The sequence below is a fragment of the Myotis daubentonii genome, chromosome 18 (assembly GCF_963259705.1).
Source record: "Myotis daubentonii chromosome 18, mMyoDau2.1, whole genome shotgun sequence".
Taxonomy (NCBI): Eukaryota; Metazoa; Chordata; class Mammalia; order Chiroptera; family Vespertilionidae; genus Myotis; species Myotis daubentonii.
Window position 1 is genome coordinate 29,639,579 of NC_081857.1, and position 12,370 is coordinate 29,651,948.

The 12,370-nt window shown below is 51.3% G+C and overlaps 1 protein-coding gene across 5 annotated transcripts in view; it reads right to left on the reverse strand.

Annotated features, from left to right (window-relative positions):
- IL6R (interleukin 6 receptor) overlaps positions 1–12,370 on the reverse strand; it is a 73,152-nt gene that overhangs the window by 42,952 nt on the left and 17,830 nt on the right. For all 5 annotated transcript variants that reach the window (XM_059673667.1, XM_059673665.1, XM_059673664.1 and 2 more), the window contains exons 4-6: positions 10,927–11,108; positions 10,496–10,662; positions 9,877–10,018 (exon numbers count right to left, since the gene is read on the reverse strand). In XM_059673667.1, the coding sequence (XP_059529650.1) occupies positions 9,877–10,018; positions 10,496–10,662; positions 10,927–11,108 (491 nt within the window). The remainder of the gene's footprint in view (positions 1–9,876; positions 10,019–10,495; positions 10,663–10,926; positions 11,109–12,370) is intronic.

The following is a 12,370-nucleotide window of genomic DNA, read 5'->3' on the forward strand; positions in this document are numbered from 1 at the left end:
AATAACTAGTAAGAGGTGGAGGCGAGCGTGCCATCCCCGGGAGAGAACACCACACACTGGAGGGGACAGACGAGCATGTTCACGCCTCCTTCCCATTGTGCAGACAGGAAACAGCGGCCCAGAGAGGGAGAGCAACTTGTCCAAGGTCACACAGCAAGTGAGCCCCAAATCAACCAAGAATAAATGGGAAGGACCCTTATTCTCATTGCTCTGTGTTCCTCCCAGCTGAGCCCAGCAAAGGATAGAATCACAGCAGAAAGTGACTGAAGGACGGATGGAGGGTATGGGGGCGCTAGAATGAAAGCAAACACCAGGAGATGGGGCAGCACTACTTAGGAAATATGGCTGACCATGGATGGTCATTCAGTCCAGTGGTTCCCAAACCCAGCCATGCTCAGCCTTACCTGTGGCCTTTTAGGCTGCACCCTTGACCTATGGCCTCAGAATCTTGGGGATGGGACCAGACATCAGGGTTTTTAAAAGACTCCCCAAACCCAGAGAGAGGTTTTAGGAAGAAAGGGAGACCTGTATAGTTTCTACCCTCAGCTCTGACCCCCATCATGGCATGTGGTCCAGAGAAGGGCGTTTAATCTTTGGTAACTCAGTTGCCCAGGGGCAGAGTGGGGGTTTTAGTTTGGTATTATTTCAAATAACCCAGGAATGTTACCAGAATGAATAAAAGTTTTCTAATACAGAATAAAATTGTCTTACATAACAAGATTTTTTAAACATCTCCCAAGATGACCATGGGGACCCCCTAATTCAGACCATTTTGTCCCCTGAGATGGAAAGTGGAGCAACTGTTGCATCATTATTAATAATCATTTTCATTTTCCAGATGAAGAAATTAGGGCTCAATGAAGATAAGATTAATAATGCTAATAGCATACTAATAAAATACCGCTAATATGTCTAGCACCAACATTTTGAGGGTAACTACACACCAGCTCCAAACAGCTCATTTGCCTGTATTATCATCCCATTTCGCCCTCACAGCATCACACGAGGCGGGCACTATTACCCCATTTTACAAAGACACTGAGATTCACAAAGGCTGTGGAAAGTTATTAGCATTGAGGAGCACATTCCTTTTCTGTTTAGGCAAAAGTATTTCCTATTTCTCCTCACGTATTTTATATTTCCTAACGCCTCACTTCACTGCCACATTGAGTGAAAGAGGGGAAGGAACTATGATTCACTGCCCCCTGTGTACTATTATTTTATAATAAAACTAGAGGCCCAGTGCACGAAATTCCTGCACAGGTAGGGTCCTTAGGCCTGGCCGGCAATCAGGGCCGATTAGGGCCTTCCAGCTGCTGGCTGGGGCCTTCCTTCGTTCCACGCCACCCCCTGGTGGTCAGTGCACATCATAGTGAGAAACTGAACTCCTGGACTCCCGTGAGGTCACTTTGCATATTAGCCTTTTATATATATAGATGAATGAATGGCCATACTCTAATAAATGAGATTAATCGAAGACCACATGTGTGTTGTGGGGTTTTTTTCATATGAGATTCTAAAACAAGAAACTTTTTTCCATTAATTTGAAAATTGGTTTGGGTTTACTCGCTTGAGTTTTGGAATACAGAAATTCAATATAAAAGACGGCAGAGACCTTCTTCATACAGGATGTGTAACCTTGGTCAAGACCCTTAACCTCTTTTTAGTCCTTGTTTCTTCATTTCTAAGCAAGGGGGTGGCTTCCTCCTGCACAGATCACCTGAGATTACACACTAAAAACACCTAACTCTGGCCTGGAACACAATAATATTTGTTTAAAAACTGGCCCAATTCTCAAAATTAGGAACCGAGAACACAATAACTGCTGGGATGTAATGTACAGCGTGGTGACTATAGTTAATAACACTGTATTGTATATTCCAGAATTGCTAAGAGAGTCGATCGTAACCATTTGTAACCACTTGTGGCGATGGATTAAGTTAAGTAAACTTACTGTGGTGATCAGTTCACAATATATACATATATCAAATCATACAATGTTATAGGTCCATTATTCTATATAATAAAAGGGTAATATGCAAATTAACCAAAGGGCGGAATGGCCAGTCGCTATGATGCGCACTGACCGCCAGGGGGCAGACACTCAATGCAGGAGCTGCCACCTGGTGGTCAGTGCACTCCCACAGGGGAGCACCGCTCAGCCACAAGCCAGGCTGACGGCTGGCGAGCACAGCAGCCCACCTCCACGGCAGCACTAAGGATGTCCGACTGGCTTAGACCCGCGCCCCACAGGCCTAAGCCATCAGTCAGACATCCCCCGAGGGCTCCCAGACTGTGAAAGGGCACAGGCCAGGCTGAGGACCCCCCAACCCCCACCCCATTGAGTGCACAAATGTCATGCACCGGGCCTCTGGTATTTCAATAAAACTAGGGGAAAGAGAACATAACACATTTTTTTCTTAAAATGTTTAAATGGTATATAATGACAAGTTAAGATATGGGCTACTGGGTAGGGCCTGGGGTTGAAGTACAGAGAGGAAAAATAGGAGTGGGCTGAGAATTAAAAGAGAAAAAAGAAAGAAAAAGGAAGCAACTGGGTGGCAGAGAGATGAGGGAACAAGGAGAGAAGGATGAACCACAAAGCCAGACACTCATGGGAAGAGCAGGGTTGGGGAGAGACAAGGACACACACAGGCCAACCACCCACAACACCTTCCACTCTGCACATGCTCACTCCCGCCCTTGGCCTCACACCTTCCTTCACACCCTGTAAACCACCAACCAGAAAGTTAATCAGTGCTCCACTATTCGAGGGAAAAGAAATCAAAAACCTCAGGAGGAGCAGACAGTCTCCCAGTGGGGTCCTAGCACCCCCAAGGATGGTCTGTAAACAAGTCTACTGGCCTTAGGCCAAAAGAGAAACATCCAGAAAAGGTGATGTGGATACCTAGTTGAAGTAAAGTTGCCAAAGTATCCTTCATTCTGAGCTTACGCCCTATTTCATCCTCTCTTTTATGAAATAACTAGAGGCTCGAGGCACAAATTCGTGCATGGATGGGGCTGATCAGGCGGGCTGGCAGGGGTGACACGGGCAGTTGGCTGGCCGGCCCCGCCCCCTGGTCGAACGGACAATTTGCATATTAGCCTTTTATTATATAGGAAAGGAGGATGGTGATGGTGAACAGCCACAGCATTTTTCCTTAATTGTTCAATTTTTTGTCCTTACTCAGCAAAAGTAAAACTTGATGACCTTAGGCCAAGCTGGGAGACTCAATTGGTTGTGGGCTCGATTCCCATTCAGAGCACATACTAGGTTGTGAGTTCAATCCCCGGTTGGGGAAGGTATGGGAGGCAACCAATCAATGTTTCTCGTCTCTCCCTCTTTCTCTCTCACTCTAAAATCAATTAACATACCCTCGGGGGAGGATTTAAAAAAAAAGTTGATGGCCTTCTTGGGTCCTGTTTGAGATGTTATGGACCTGTGAAAAGGAACCTCTGAGCTATGCAGACAGGCTGGGCAGGCAGCGAGAATGCAGGAGGAGGTGATGCAAAGATAAGCTGGATGGGAGAGGGAGCTGACCAGAGGATTACGTGGCTTGAGGATGGAAGGACATGCGTGTGAAGCTGGGCCAGGTTCAGTCCAGCTGGAGGAAATAAGGTAAGTGAAGGGGAGCCAGGCATGCGGCAGAGGTGGGCGGGCAGCCCGGGGAGGCCTTCTGCACACGCTCAGGAGTTTGAACTTCACGGGAAAAGTAATGGGGAAGCCGTGGCTGTGGGTTGGGGGGAGACAGATGCCCGCAGCGGTGGTGTGGCTCACACAGAGACAGGAGCTCGATAAGGAGGGCTGTTGTCAAATGCGCTCCCAGAATGGGTTTAGATGACAATACAGGGTGGGGCAAAAGCAGGCTCACAGTTGTGAGTCCGTGAAACAGAGTTTATTCTTGTATTATTATTCATTAACGAGAGGCCCGGTGCATGAAAATTCATGCACAGGAGGGGGGTCCCTCAGCTCAGCCTGCCCCCTCTCACAGTCCGGGAGCCCTCAGGGGCAGGAGGCGACCTGGCGATCAGGGGAAGGTGATGCCCCATCACACCTCTGCTGCTGCCACTGCCGGCAGCGCAAGCCTCTGCAGGCCCTGGTTACCAGAGCCTCAGGCAGCTCTGGGCGGCTAGAAGGCTGAGCGGACTGGGTGCTGCCATCTTGTGGCTGTGGGCGCCACCATATTTGAGGGCGTGGCAGTCAATTAGCATATTCTCTCCTTATTAGCTGTGGGCATTGCCATCTTTGAGGGCAGTTCAGTCAATTAGCATATTCCCTCCTTATTGGCTGTGGGTGCCGCCATCTTTGAGGGCGGGGCAGTCAATCAGCATATTCCCTCCTTATTGGCTGTGGGCGCTGCCATCTTTGAGGGCAGGGCAGTCAATTAGCATATTCCCTACTTATTGGCTGTGGGTGCCGCCATCTCTGCAATGGTGTGAGGGTCAATTAGCATATTCCCTCCTTATTAGATAGGATTACTGCATTATTTTCCATATGAACAACTGTAAGCCTACTTTTGCCCACCCCTGTATATACCTCCCAGGATCCAAGCCAGGGAGACTCACCCGCCTGGAGAGTCCCCAGCCCTGGCCTTGGGGCACCCCAAAGGCCCTGCAAATGCAAACCTCTAGCACCCCCTTCAACCACTGGGACCCCCCAAAATGAGTCTACTCTGCTCTCGCCCTGTCACACATAGTTCTCATTATTTTCTGGGAGTAGGTGAGCAGGGTATGAAGCAAAGTGAAAGGAATTTGTTAGGAGCAAGAAATAACCCTCTTATGTCCAATGGGCTTTTCCCAGGCACCCTGCCCCACTTCGCAAAGGGGTTTTGCAGTCGTGGTGCCAGCCGTTTCTGGAGAGAGCTACTGCCCAGCTGCCCTGTCAGTAACCTCTTCTCCCTGCCCTTCCCTGCCCTCAGTGACACAGTCTCAGTGAGTCACCTGCCTTTGCTGGATGGAGCAGGGACCCCCGATACCTATGACTCAGTGCCCTGCCCTCAAAAAGGGGAATCTCCCTGGGAACATAGCCCGTGTGCAGCCAGGCACCAGCCTCAAGGGGGCAGCACCCGCTGAAGCCCAGCTCATCAGCCCGGCCTCAGTGGGGTAGAGGATGGGGGTAAAGGAGTGAGGGGAGCCTCTGGTTTCTCTCTCGGATATATTCCCCCCTGGGGCTTTGAGGACCCCCCAAAAGCACACATGTACAGGACGGGGAGTTCAAACTCTTCAGCTGCTTACGGGGGAAGAAGCCAAGTGTTCTGACTGAGCTCACATGGTCACTCTAGCAAGTCACAGAAGCACAGTGACCCGAGGCTGGAAAGTCAGGGACGGTGCCGCTGCTGTATCACCTCCCACTGCGGGGAGGACATCAACAATTTAAAAAGGAACATCACAGATGAGACCAGCTTCCGGGGGAGGTGCACAGACAGGTGAGGAACCCACCAACCAGCCACCAACAGCCTGGGAACCGAAGCCCAAGCAGATGCAGATCCCCTGGGAATTCCGGAGGATTCAGAGAGCAGGCTAGCAGACTTGTCAGGGGTGACCCCAGAGGGCAAGGCCCCGTGAGGCCAGAGCTGTTCACATAAGAAAGAACTTCCTACTTAGATAGACATTCCTGCAAAAAAAGATAAACAAATGGCCGATACGCGCATGAAAAGATGCTGAACGTCACTATTCATTATGAAAATGCAAATCAAAACTGCAATACCACTTCACACACATTAGGACGGCCACTGTCCAAAAGACACAGCAAGTAAGAAGTGCCAGCCAGGATGTGAAGGAACTGGAACCCTGTGCATTGCTGATAGGAATGTAAAATGGTGCAGCCACTTGGAAAACAGTATGGCAGTTCCTCAAAAACTTGAAAATGAATTATCACCCCCTGGCCGGTGTGGCTCCGTTGGTTGGGTGGCGTCCCATGCACCAAAAGGTTGCCAGTTCAATTCCCGGTCGGGGCTCAATCCCCAGTAGGGGGTGTGCAGGAGGCAGCCAATTGATGTTTCTCTCTCACATAGTTCTCACATCAAAGTTTATCTCTCCCTCTCCCTCTTCCTCTCCTTGGCTCTCGCTCTAAAAACCAATTTAAAATGCAAATAAAAAGGAATTACCAAGTGAATCCCACTTCTAGGTTTATACCCAAAAGAATTAAAATGAGGGACCTGAACAGATATCCTGACTCCCATGTTCATAGCAGCATTGTGCACAATAGTCAAAAGGTGGAGGCAACCCAGATGTCCATCCAGAGAGGAACGGGTAGACAAAATGTGACATATACACAATGAGGTATCATCCAGCCTTAAAGGGGAGGAAATGCTGACATTTTACAACATGGATGAATCTTGAGGGCCCTCTGCTAAGTGAAATACACCAGACACAACAAAAGGCAAATACTGCATGTGATTCTACTTACATGAGGTACCTACAATACCAAACTCCGAGACAGAAAGTAACATGATGGCCGTTAGGGGCTGAGGGAGGGGGATGGCGAGTTAGTGTTTACGGGCACAGAGTTTCAGTTCTGCAAGATGAAACAAGTTCTGAAGATGGATGGTGGCGATGGTTGCACAACCACGTGAAAGTCCTTAATGCCACTGAACTATAGATCCTTAAAAATGGTTAGAATAGTAAAGTTTAAGTGATGCATATTTTGTAGCACAATTCAAAAATATTTTTTAAAGAAAGGGCTGACAAAAACGGGATTTCTTAGAGCCGTTTGTGGAGATCTACGTTCAGCGGCTGGAATAAAAGGTAAGCGGGTGTCCACGGGTGTCCGCCTAGATCCGGGACACTTCCTCTGCACAATGTTGTAACTGACGTTCTTGCCTCACAAAGGCTCCCCGGGCCACATTAATATTCGGTGTTCACGGAGTGCGCTGTGGCTCAAAGAGTGTACAAATCAAAGACAACTAGGAACGGGTCAACACAGTCTAGCCCGAAGGGCATTGTCCTTCCTTTAAATGCTTTTCCTACGGAAGACAGAGCAGTCAGGCCTCCCTTCGTACCCAGGTCCGAGGGGAAAATGAGCTGAAGAAAAGGGTCCAGTGGAAAGCTGCCTCCGCTCTTGACAGCCAGGAAGCGCCGACAAAGATCTGAGCCTGCCCTTGACATCATGTGCGGCCAATAAGGAAGACACCCTCAGCCCAAGCCCGCTCCTCTGGCTCCCCCAGGACAAGGACAAGGACACCCAAACTGCAAAGCCAGGTTAGAGGAAACACCATCACATCACAGCCTCCACATAAAGTCCTCTCCCTGGGGCCTGGGGCCAGGGGAGGAGAAAGGGGTAGGGGTGGGGACAGGCCTGGGCAATGGATGTCACGTCTGTCTTCCCCATTTTATCCAGACACACTTGATTAATGAGTCTTTTACTCTTTTCAAATTGCTTAGTGTTTAAGAATGACTGGTTTGGTTCATGACACTGCACAGGCTAAAGAGATCTGACACTGAAATAAGCCTGGAAGTCCTTCTACACAAACACTGGGGACCGCATGACGAGGGGTGGTAAGCTCGCCATCTCTGGAAGCATTCAAGCAGAGGCGGGGTGGCCACTCTCTGGGCTGCAGTCAGAGAGATTCCTGCACTGGGTCTAGGTCTGCTAAATCCTTATCTTTCACAGGAAAGAGTCAAAAGATAATGTCTCAAATTGTCTTCTCGGAAAAGCAAACAAACAGCCATATTAGATTGTTGTTCGGCGCTGAGGAGGGTGCCAACAGAAGAAATAGAAACAGAAAGCCAAGCGGCGTCCTCCAGAGAGCAGGACTGGACATGGGGAGGGGTGGGGCGAGGGACACGGGCTGTTATAAGACCTTCTTTGCTTCTTTGCCTTGGGCATGTATTAATTGGATGAAAATTTTAGAAGTTAAAAAATATTCCCGTGGTGGCCCAGCTCGGTGGATCCGTTGATTTGGAGTGTTGTCCTGAACACCAAAAGGTCGTGAGTTTGATTCCTGGTCAGGGCACATACCTAGGCTTTGGTTTGATCCCCAGTAGAAGAAGCAACTGGTTGATGTTTCTCTCTCACATCAATGTCTCTCTCTTTCTCTCTCTCAAATCAATAAAAACATTTTTTTTAAATTCCCATGGGTTCGGTGAGGCTGGACGGCCTCGGTGAGGCTGAGACGGCCCCGGTGAGGTTGAGATGGCACCGGTGAAGTCGAGATGGCCCCGGTGATGTCGAAATGGTCCCAGTGTGGTTGAAACGGCCCCGGTGAGGTCGAATTGGCCCCGGTGAGGCTGAGACGGCCCCAGTGAGGTTGAGACAGCCCCGGTGGGGTTGCAACGGCCCCGGTAAGGTTGAAACGGCCCCGGTGAGATTGAGACAGCCCTTGTGAGGCTGAGACGGCCCCGGTGAGGCTAGGACGGCCCCGGTGGGGTTGAGACGGCCACAGTGAGGCTGAAACGGCCCCGGTGAGGTCGAGACGGCCACAGTGAGGCTGAAACGGCCCCGGTGAGGTCGAGACGGCCACAGTGAGGCTGAAACGGCCCCGGTGAGGTCGAAACGGCCCCGGTGGGTTGAATCGGCCCCAGTGAGGCTGAGATGGCCCCTGTGAGGCTGAGACGGCCCCTGTGAGGCTGAGATGGCCCCTGTGAGGCTGAGACGGCCCCTGTGAGGCTGAGATGGCCCCTGTGAGGCTGAGACGGCCCCTGGGAAGCTGAGAAAAATACCACATGAACTCACTCATTTATGGATAATAAGAAACATTATAGACTGATGAACAAAAATGGATACAGAGGCAGAGCAGCATTGAGCAGAATGTCAAACTACAGTGGGAAACCTGGGGAGGGTTGGGGGAGTAGGAGATCAACTGAAGGACTTATATGCATGCATATGAGAATAACTAATGGACACAAGACACTGGGAGGTGGGGGGAGCCGGGGGAATGTCAAGGAGGAGAAAAAAGCAGACGTGTAATACTCTTTGTAATACTTTAAGAAAAAAAAAAATTCCCATGGGTTAAAAAAAATTAATCATACAATTACTAAATAATACATTTCCAAAAATAATGAGTAACATTTAATAACATGGAAATGCTCACAATATTTTATATATATATTATAGAAAATACACACACACAGGAAAGAAGTATACTAAAATGTTCTAACTGGTTTTCTCTAGCTGGGAAGATATACCATTGATAATTATTCTTCATATTTTTCTGGAATTTTTCATGTTCTATAACACACTTATTTCAATCATTCCTCAGAGGCAATTATTACTACCTTTAACATCTTTTTTTGTTTTTATTTACTTATTTTTAAATATTGTTATTGACTTTTAGAGAGAGAGGAAGGGAGAGGGAGAGAGAGAAGCATCGATGTGAGAGCGGAACATCAACTGTCTGCGTCCTGCACGCCCCCTACAAAACCTGGGCATGTGCCCTGACCTGTAATTGAACCAGCCACCTTCTGGTGCATGGGATGACACCCAACCAACTGAGCCACACTGGCCAGGGCCTTTAACATCTTTTTTTTTTTTTTTTTTTTAATAAGAAGCATTAGTAACCGTGGTAAGTTAAATATAGCTACAAATTCTTTGCGGCTGCTGCCATCAAGTTGTGAAATGATTTCCCCTCTTTGAGTCCGGGCTGGCCTCCTGGAAGGGGCCAGGCTTTGGGGAAGAACCCAGGGCCCCAGCCACCTGCCGGCACCAACCGTCAGGCATGTGAGTGAGGCCCCCTAGGGTCCTGCAGGCCTGACGCAACCTCATGTACTGTCTCAGGCAAGACCAACACGAGCGCTGCCTCGCTGACTCATTTCCAAAACCCTGAGCAGATAAATGGTTTGTTTTACCCCGAGTTTGGGGGTGACTTGTTATATAGCAACAGGTAACTGATACAGCAGCAACGCTGAAACATCCCTTCCGTGCCCACCAGCACCTACCTGTCCAGGGGGTGCCCAGGACCTCCTGGCTCCACTCGCTCCAAAGGCCGTGCCCAAATTCCTCCCGGGCGCGCAGCTGCACCACATGCCTCATGCCACTCCAGGCATCACGGATGGTGCAGCGATACTGGAGCTCCTTGACCTGAGGGCAGAGGCATGTTACTCTCCACAGGGACAGGATGCCCTTGGCTGCCCTGCCCTTCAGCCCTCCCTCTCTCGGGTCTAGGGGGCGACTCGGCTGGGCATAGCTTCTCCAAGGGCTGCCATCACCCCAGCAGCTCAGAAACACGGGTGCCCTCTGGGCCAACACAGACAGAAGCTAGAAGTCATTGTCCCACCCGCATGCACCGTGGAATCCTGCCGGCCACGTCCCGACATGCTCACAGCCCCACTCGCTTCCCAGGTCACTCCCACGCTCACCAATAGGCCTACACAGGGAGGTTTTCATTTCCCTTTTATAGGCGATGCCGCCATTTCAGAAAGGCTCAGAGACTCCTCCAGAGCCACGCAGGTGGTGAGTGCGGAACAGGGCCCAGAACCCGTTGCTTTCTTCTAGCAGCCTTTCTACTGCCCCTGAGTAGCCAGGGGCACTTTTCTATCCAGAAGTAAGAGAAGTTACCATCAATGTGGTGAATGTCTTGGACCGTTCCGCCCGGTATCGCAGCTCGAACTGCAGCCTGTAGAAATATGAGTTCCAGGAGGGCGGGTCTCGCCAGGTGACAGTGAGCCAGCGGGGGTTTCGGTCCACGGCGGAGACCGTGATGTTGACGGGTGGGTCAGGTCGCACTGTGGGAAAAGGATGCTCTTTGTAGCGGCAAGCGTGGTGCCGAGGAAAGACCCCCAAGGCTGTGCAAACCCCCACAGCAGGACGCCACCCCGGCCCGAGCACTTCCCCCGCTCCCCTGGTCAGCCACAGCCTGACCTTTTGTCAAGTGAAGCTCCAAAGGCCCCAGCTCACCAAACCCCCACCCAGCCCCTCCCTGCCCCTCAGAGAAGCCCAAGAGGGAAACAGCTGGAAGGGGCCCCGGAGGCCTGGGAGAGCTTACGTACGGATTCCGTAACCCTCAAATGTGTAGGGTCTGCTGGACTTGCCGCCAGCACTGTTGGCGACGCACAGGGACACAAGGTAGAAAGAGTTGTCTCCCTCTGGGACGGCCAGCTGGCAGGAGAACTTCTGGGACTCCCGGGAATACTGGCACGGCTCCTGGGAGTCTTCCGGCGGACCATGCTGGCTGCCAACACAAAACAAGAGCCGCCCACTCTCAGATTCCCCGAGGACTCGGGACTGGGGAGGCAGGCCATGGCGAGGGGGGCCGGGCTCTGCAGGCTGGCCCTGGCGCTGAGTCCCGGCTCCACACGGGGTAGTTCTTGCTACTTTGAGTAAGTTATCTCCTCTCTGAGCCTTTGTTTGCTCATCTGAAAATGGGAAGATTCATAGTACCTGCCTGGTGGTTAATTGAAAAATGAGTGTAGCCCTGGCCAGTTTGGCTCAGTGGATAGAGCGTCGGCCTGCGGACTCAAGGGTCCCAGGTTCGATTCTGGTCAAGGGCACATGCCCGGGTTGTGGGCTCGATCCCCAGTGGGGGATGTGCAGGAGGCAGACGATCATGATTCTCTCTCATGGTGGATGTTTCTATCTCTCTCCCCCTCTCCCTTCCTCCCTGAAATCAATAAAAATATTTTTTTTACAAAAATGAGTATAAAACATCTAGCTGGGGCCCATGGGTCAAAGGTGCTGAAGGGGGGTGCACTCTGCCAGGTCCTGTGCTCCTGGAAAGGTGGGGGAGGGGCAGGGGGGCAGCCAGGAAACAGGCCATCCAGAAGCACACGGTGCCGGGGGCTCGAAGGAGGTGGGAGCATTTCTGGCAGGTGAGCCCAGAAAGGAAGGCCGGGTGACTGAGGATATTGGAGGTGAGTCAGACACCGGCCCACCTGGCCTGGGAGCCTGAGACGTCACCCACTTCTGACATGCGTGGGCATGTGAGGCCACGGCAGCCACTCGCCCGCCAACCTCCTGTTACGGGTCTGAACCCCAGGCCCAGAACCAACTTCTGGGAAGCCTGCCCCAACCTCCCCAGACTGAGTTAGAGCTTCCCTGACTCCCTCTTCCCTCCCTCCATCCCGCCCAGGCTTCCATCCCACCCAGCCCGGCCCGGCCCACAGCTGATGCTGAACTCACCGAAAGGAACCCTGGTGACACGAATGGGTGAGCAAGCACAGCCGGGGAGGGCGTGGATGTGTGCACAAAGCAGGACACACAACCTCCCTCCAGGGGCCTGTTTCACCCCCAGCAGCCCCGGGTCTGAGTCGGGCCTGAGTGGGTTCTGTGGTCCCCCAGGCTCTCACAGTTGCTCCCTACTCCACTTCCTCACTTCAAGGCAGAGGCACCCGGCCAGGCAGGAGGACAGAAGTGCCTGAGGCTGCTGACAGGAGGAAGGTGTGAGCTAAAACCTCTCAACCTCTCTCTCTCTCTCTCTCTCTCTCTCTCTCTCTC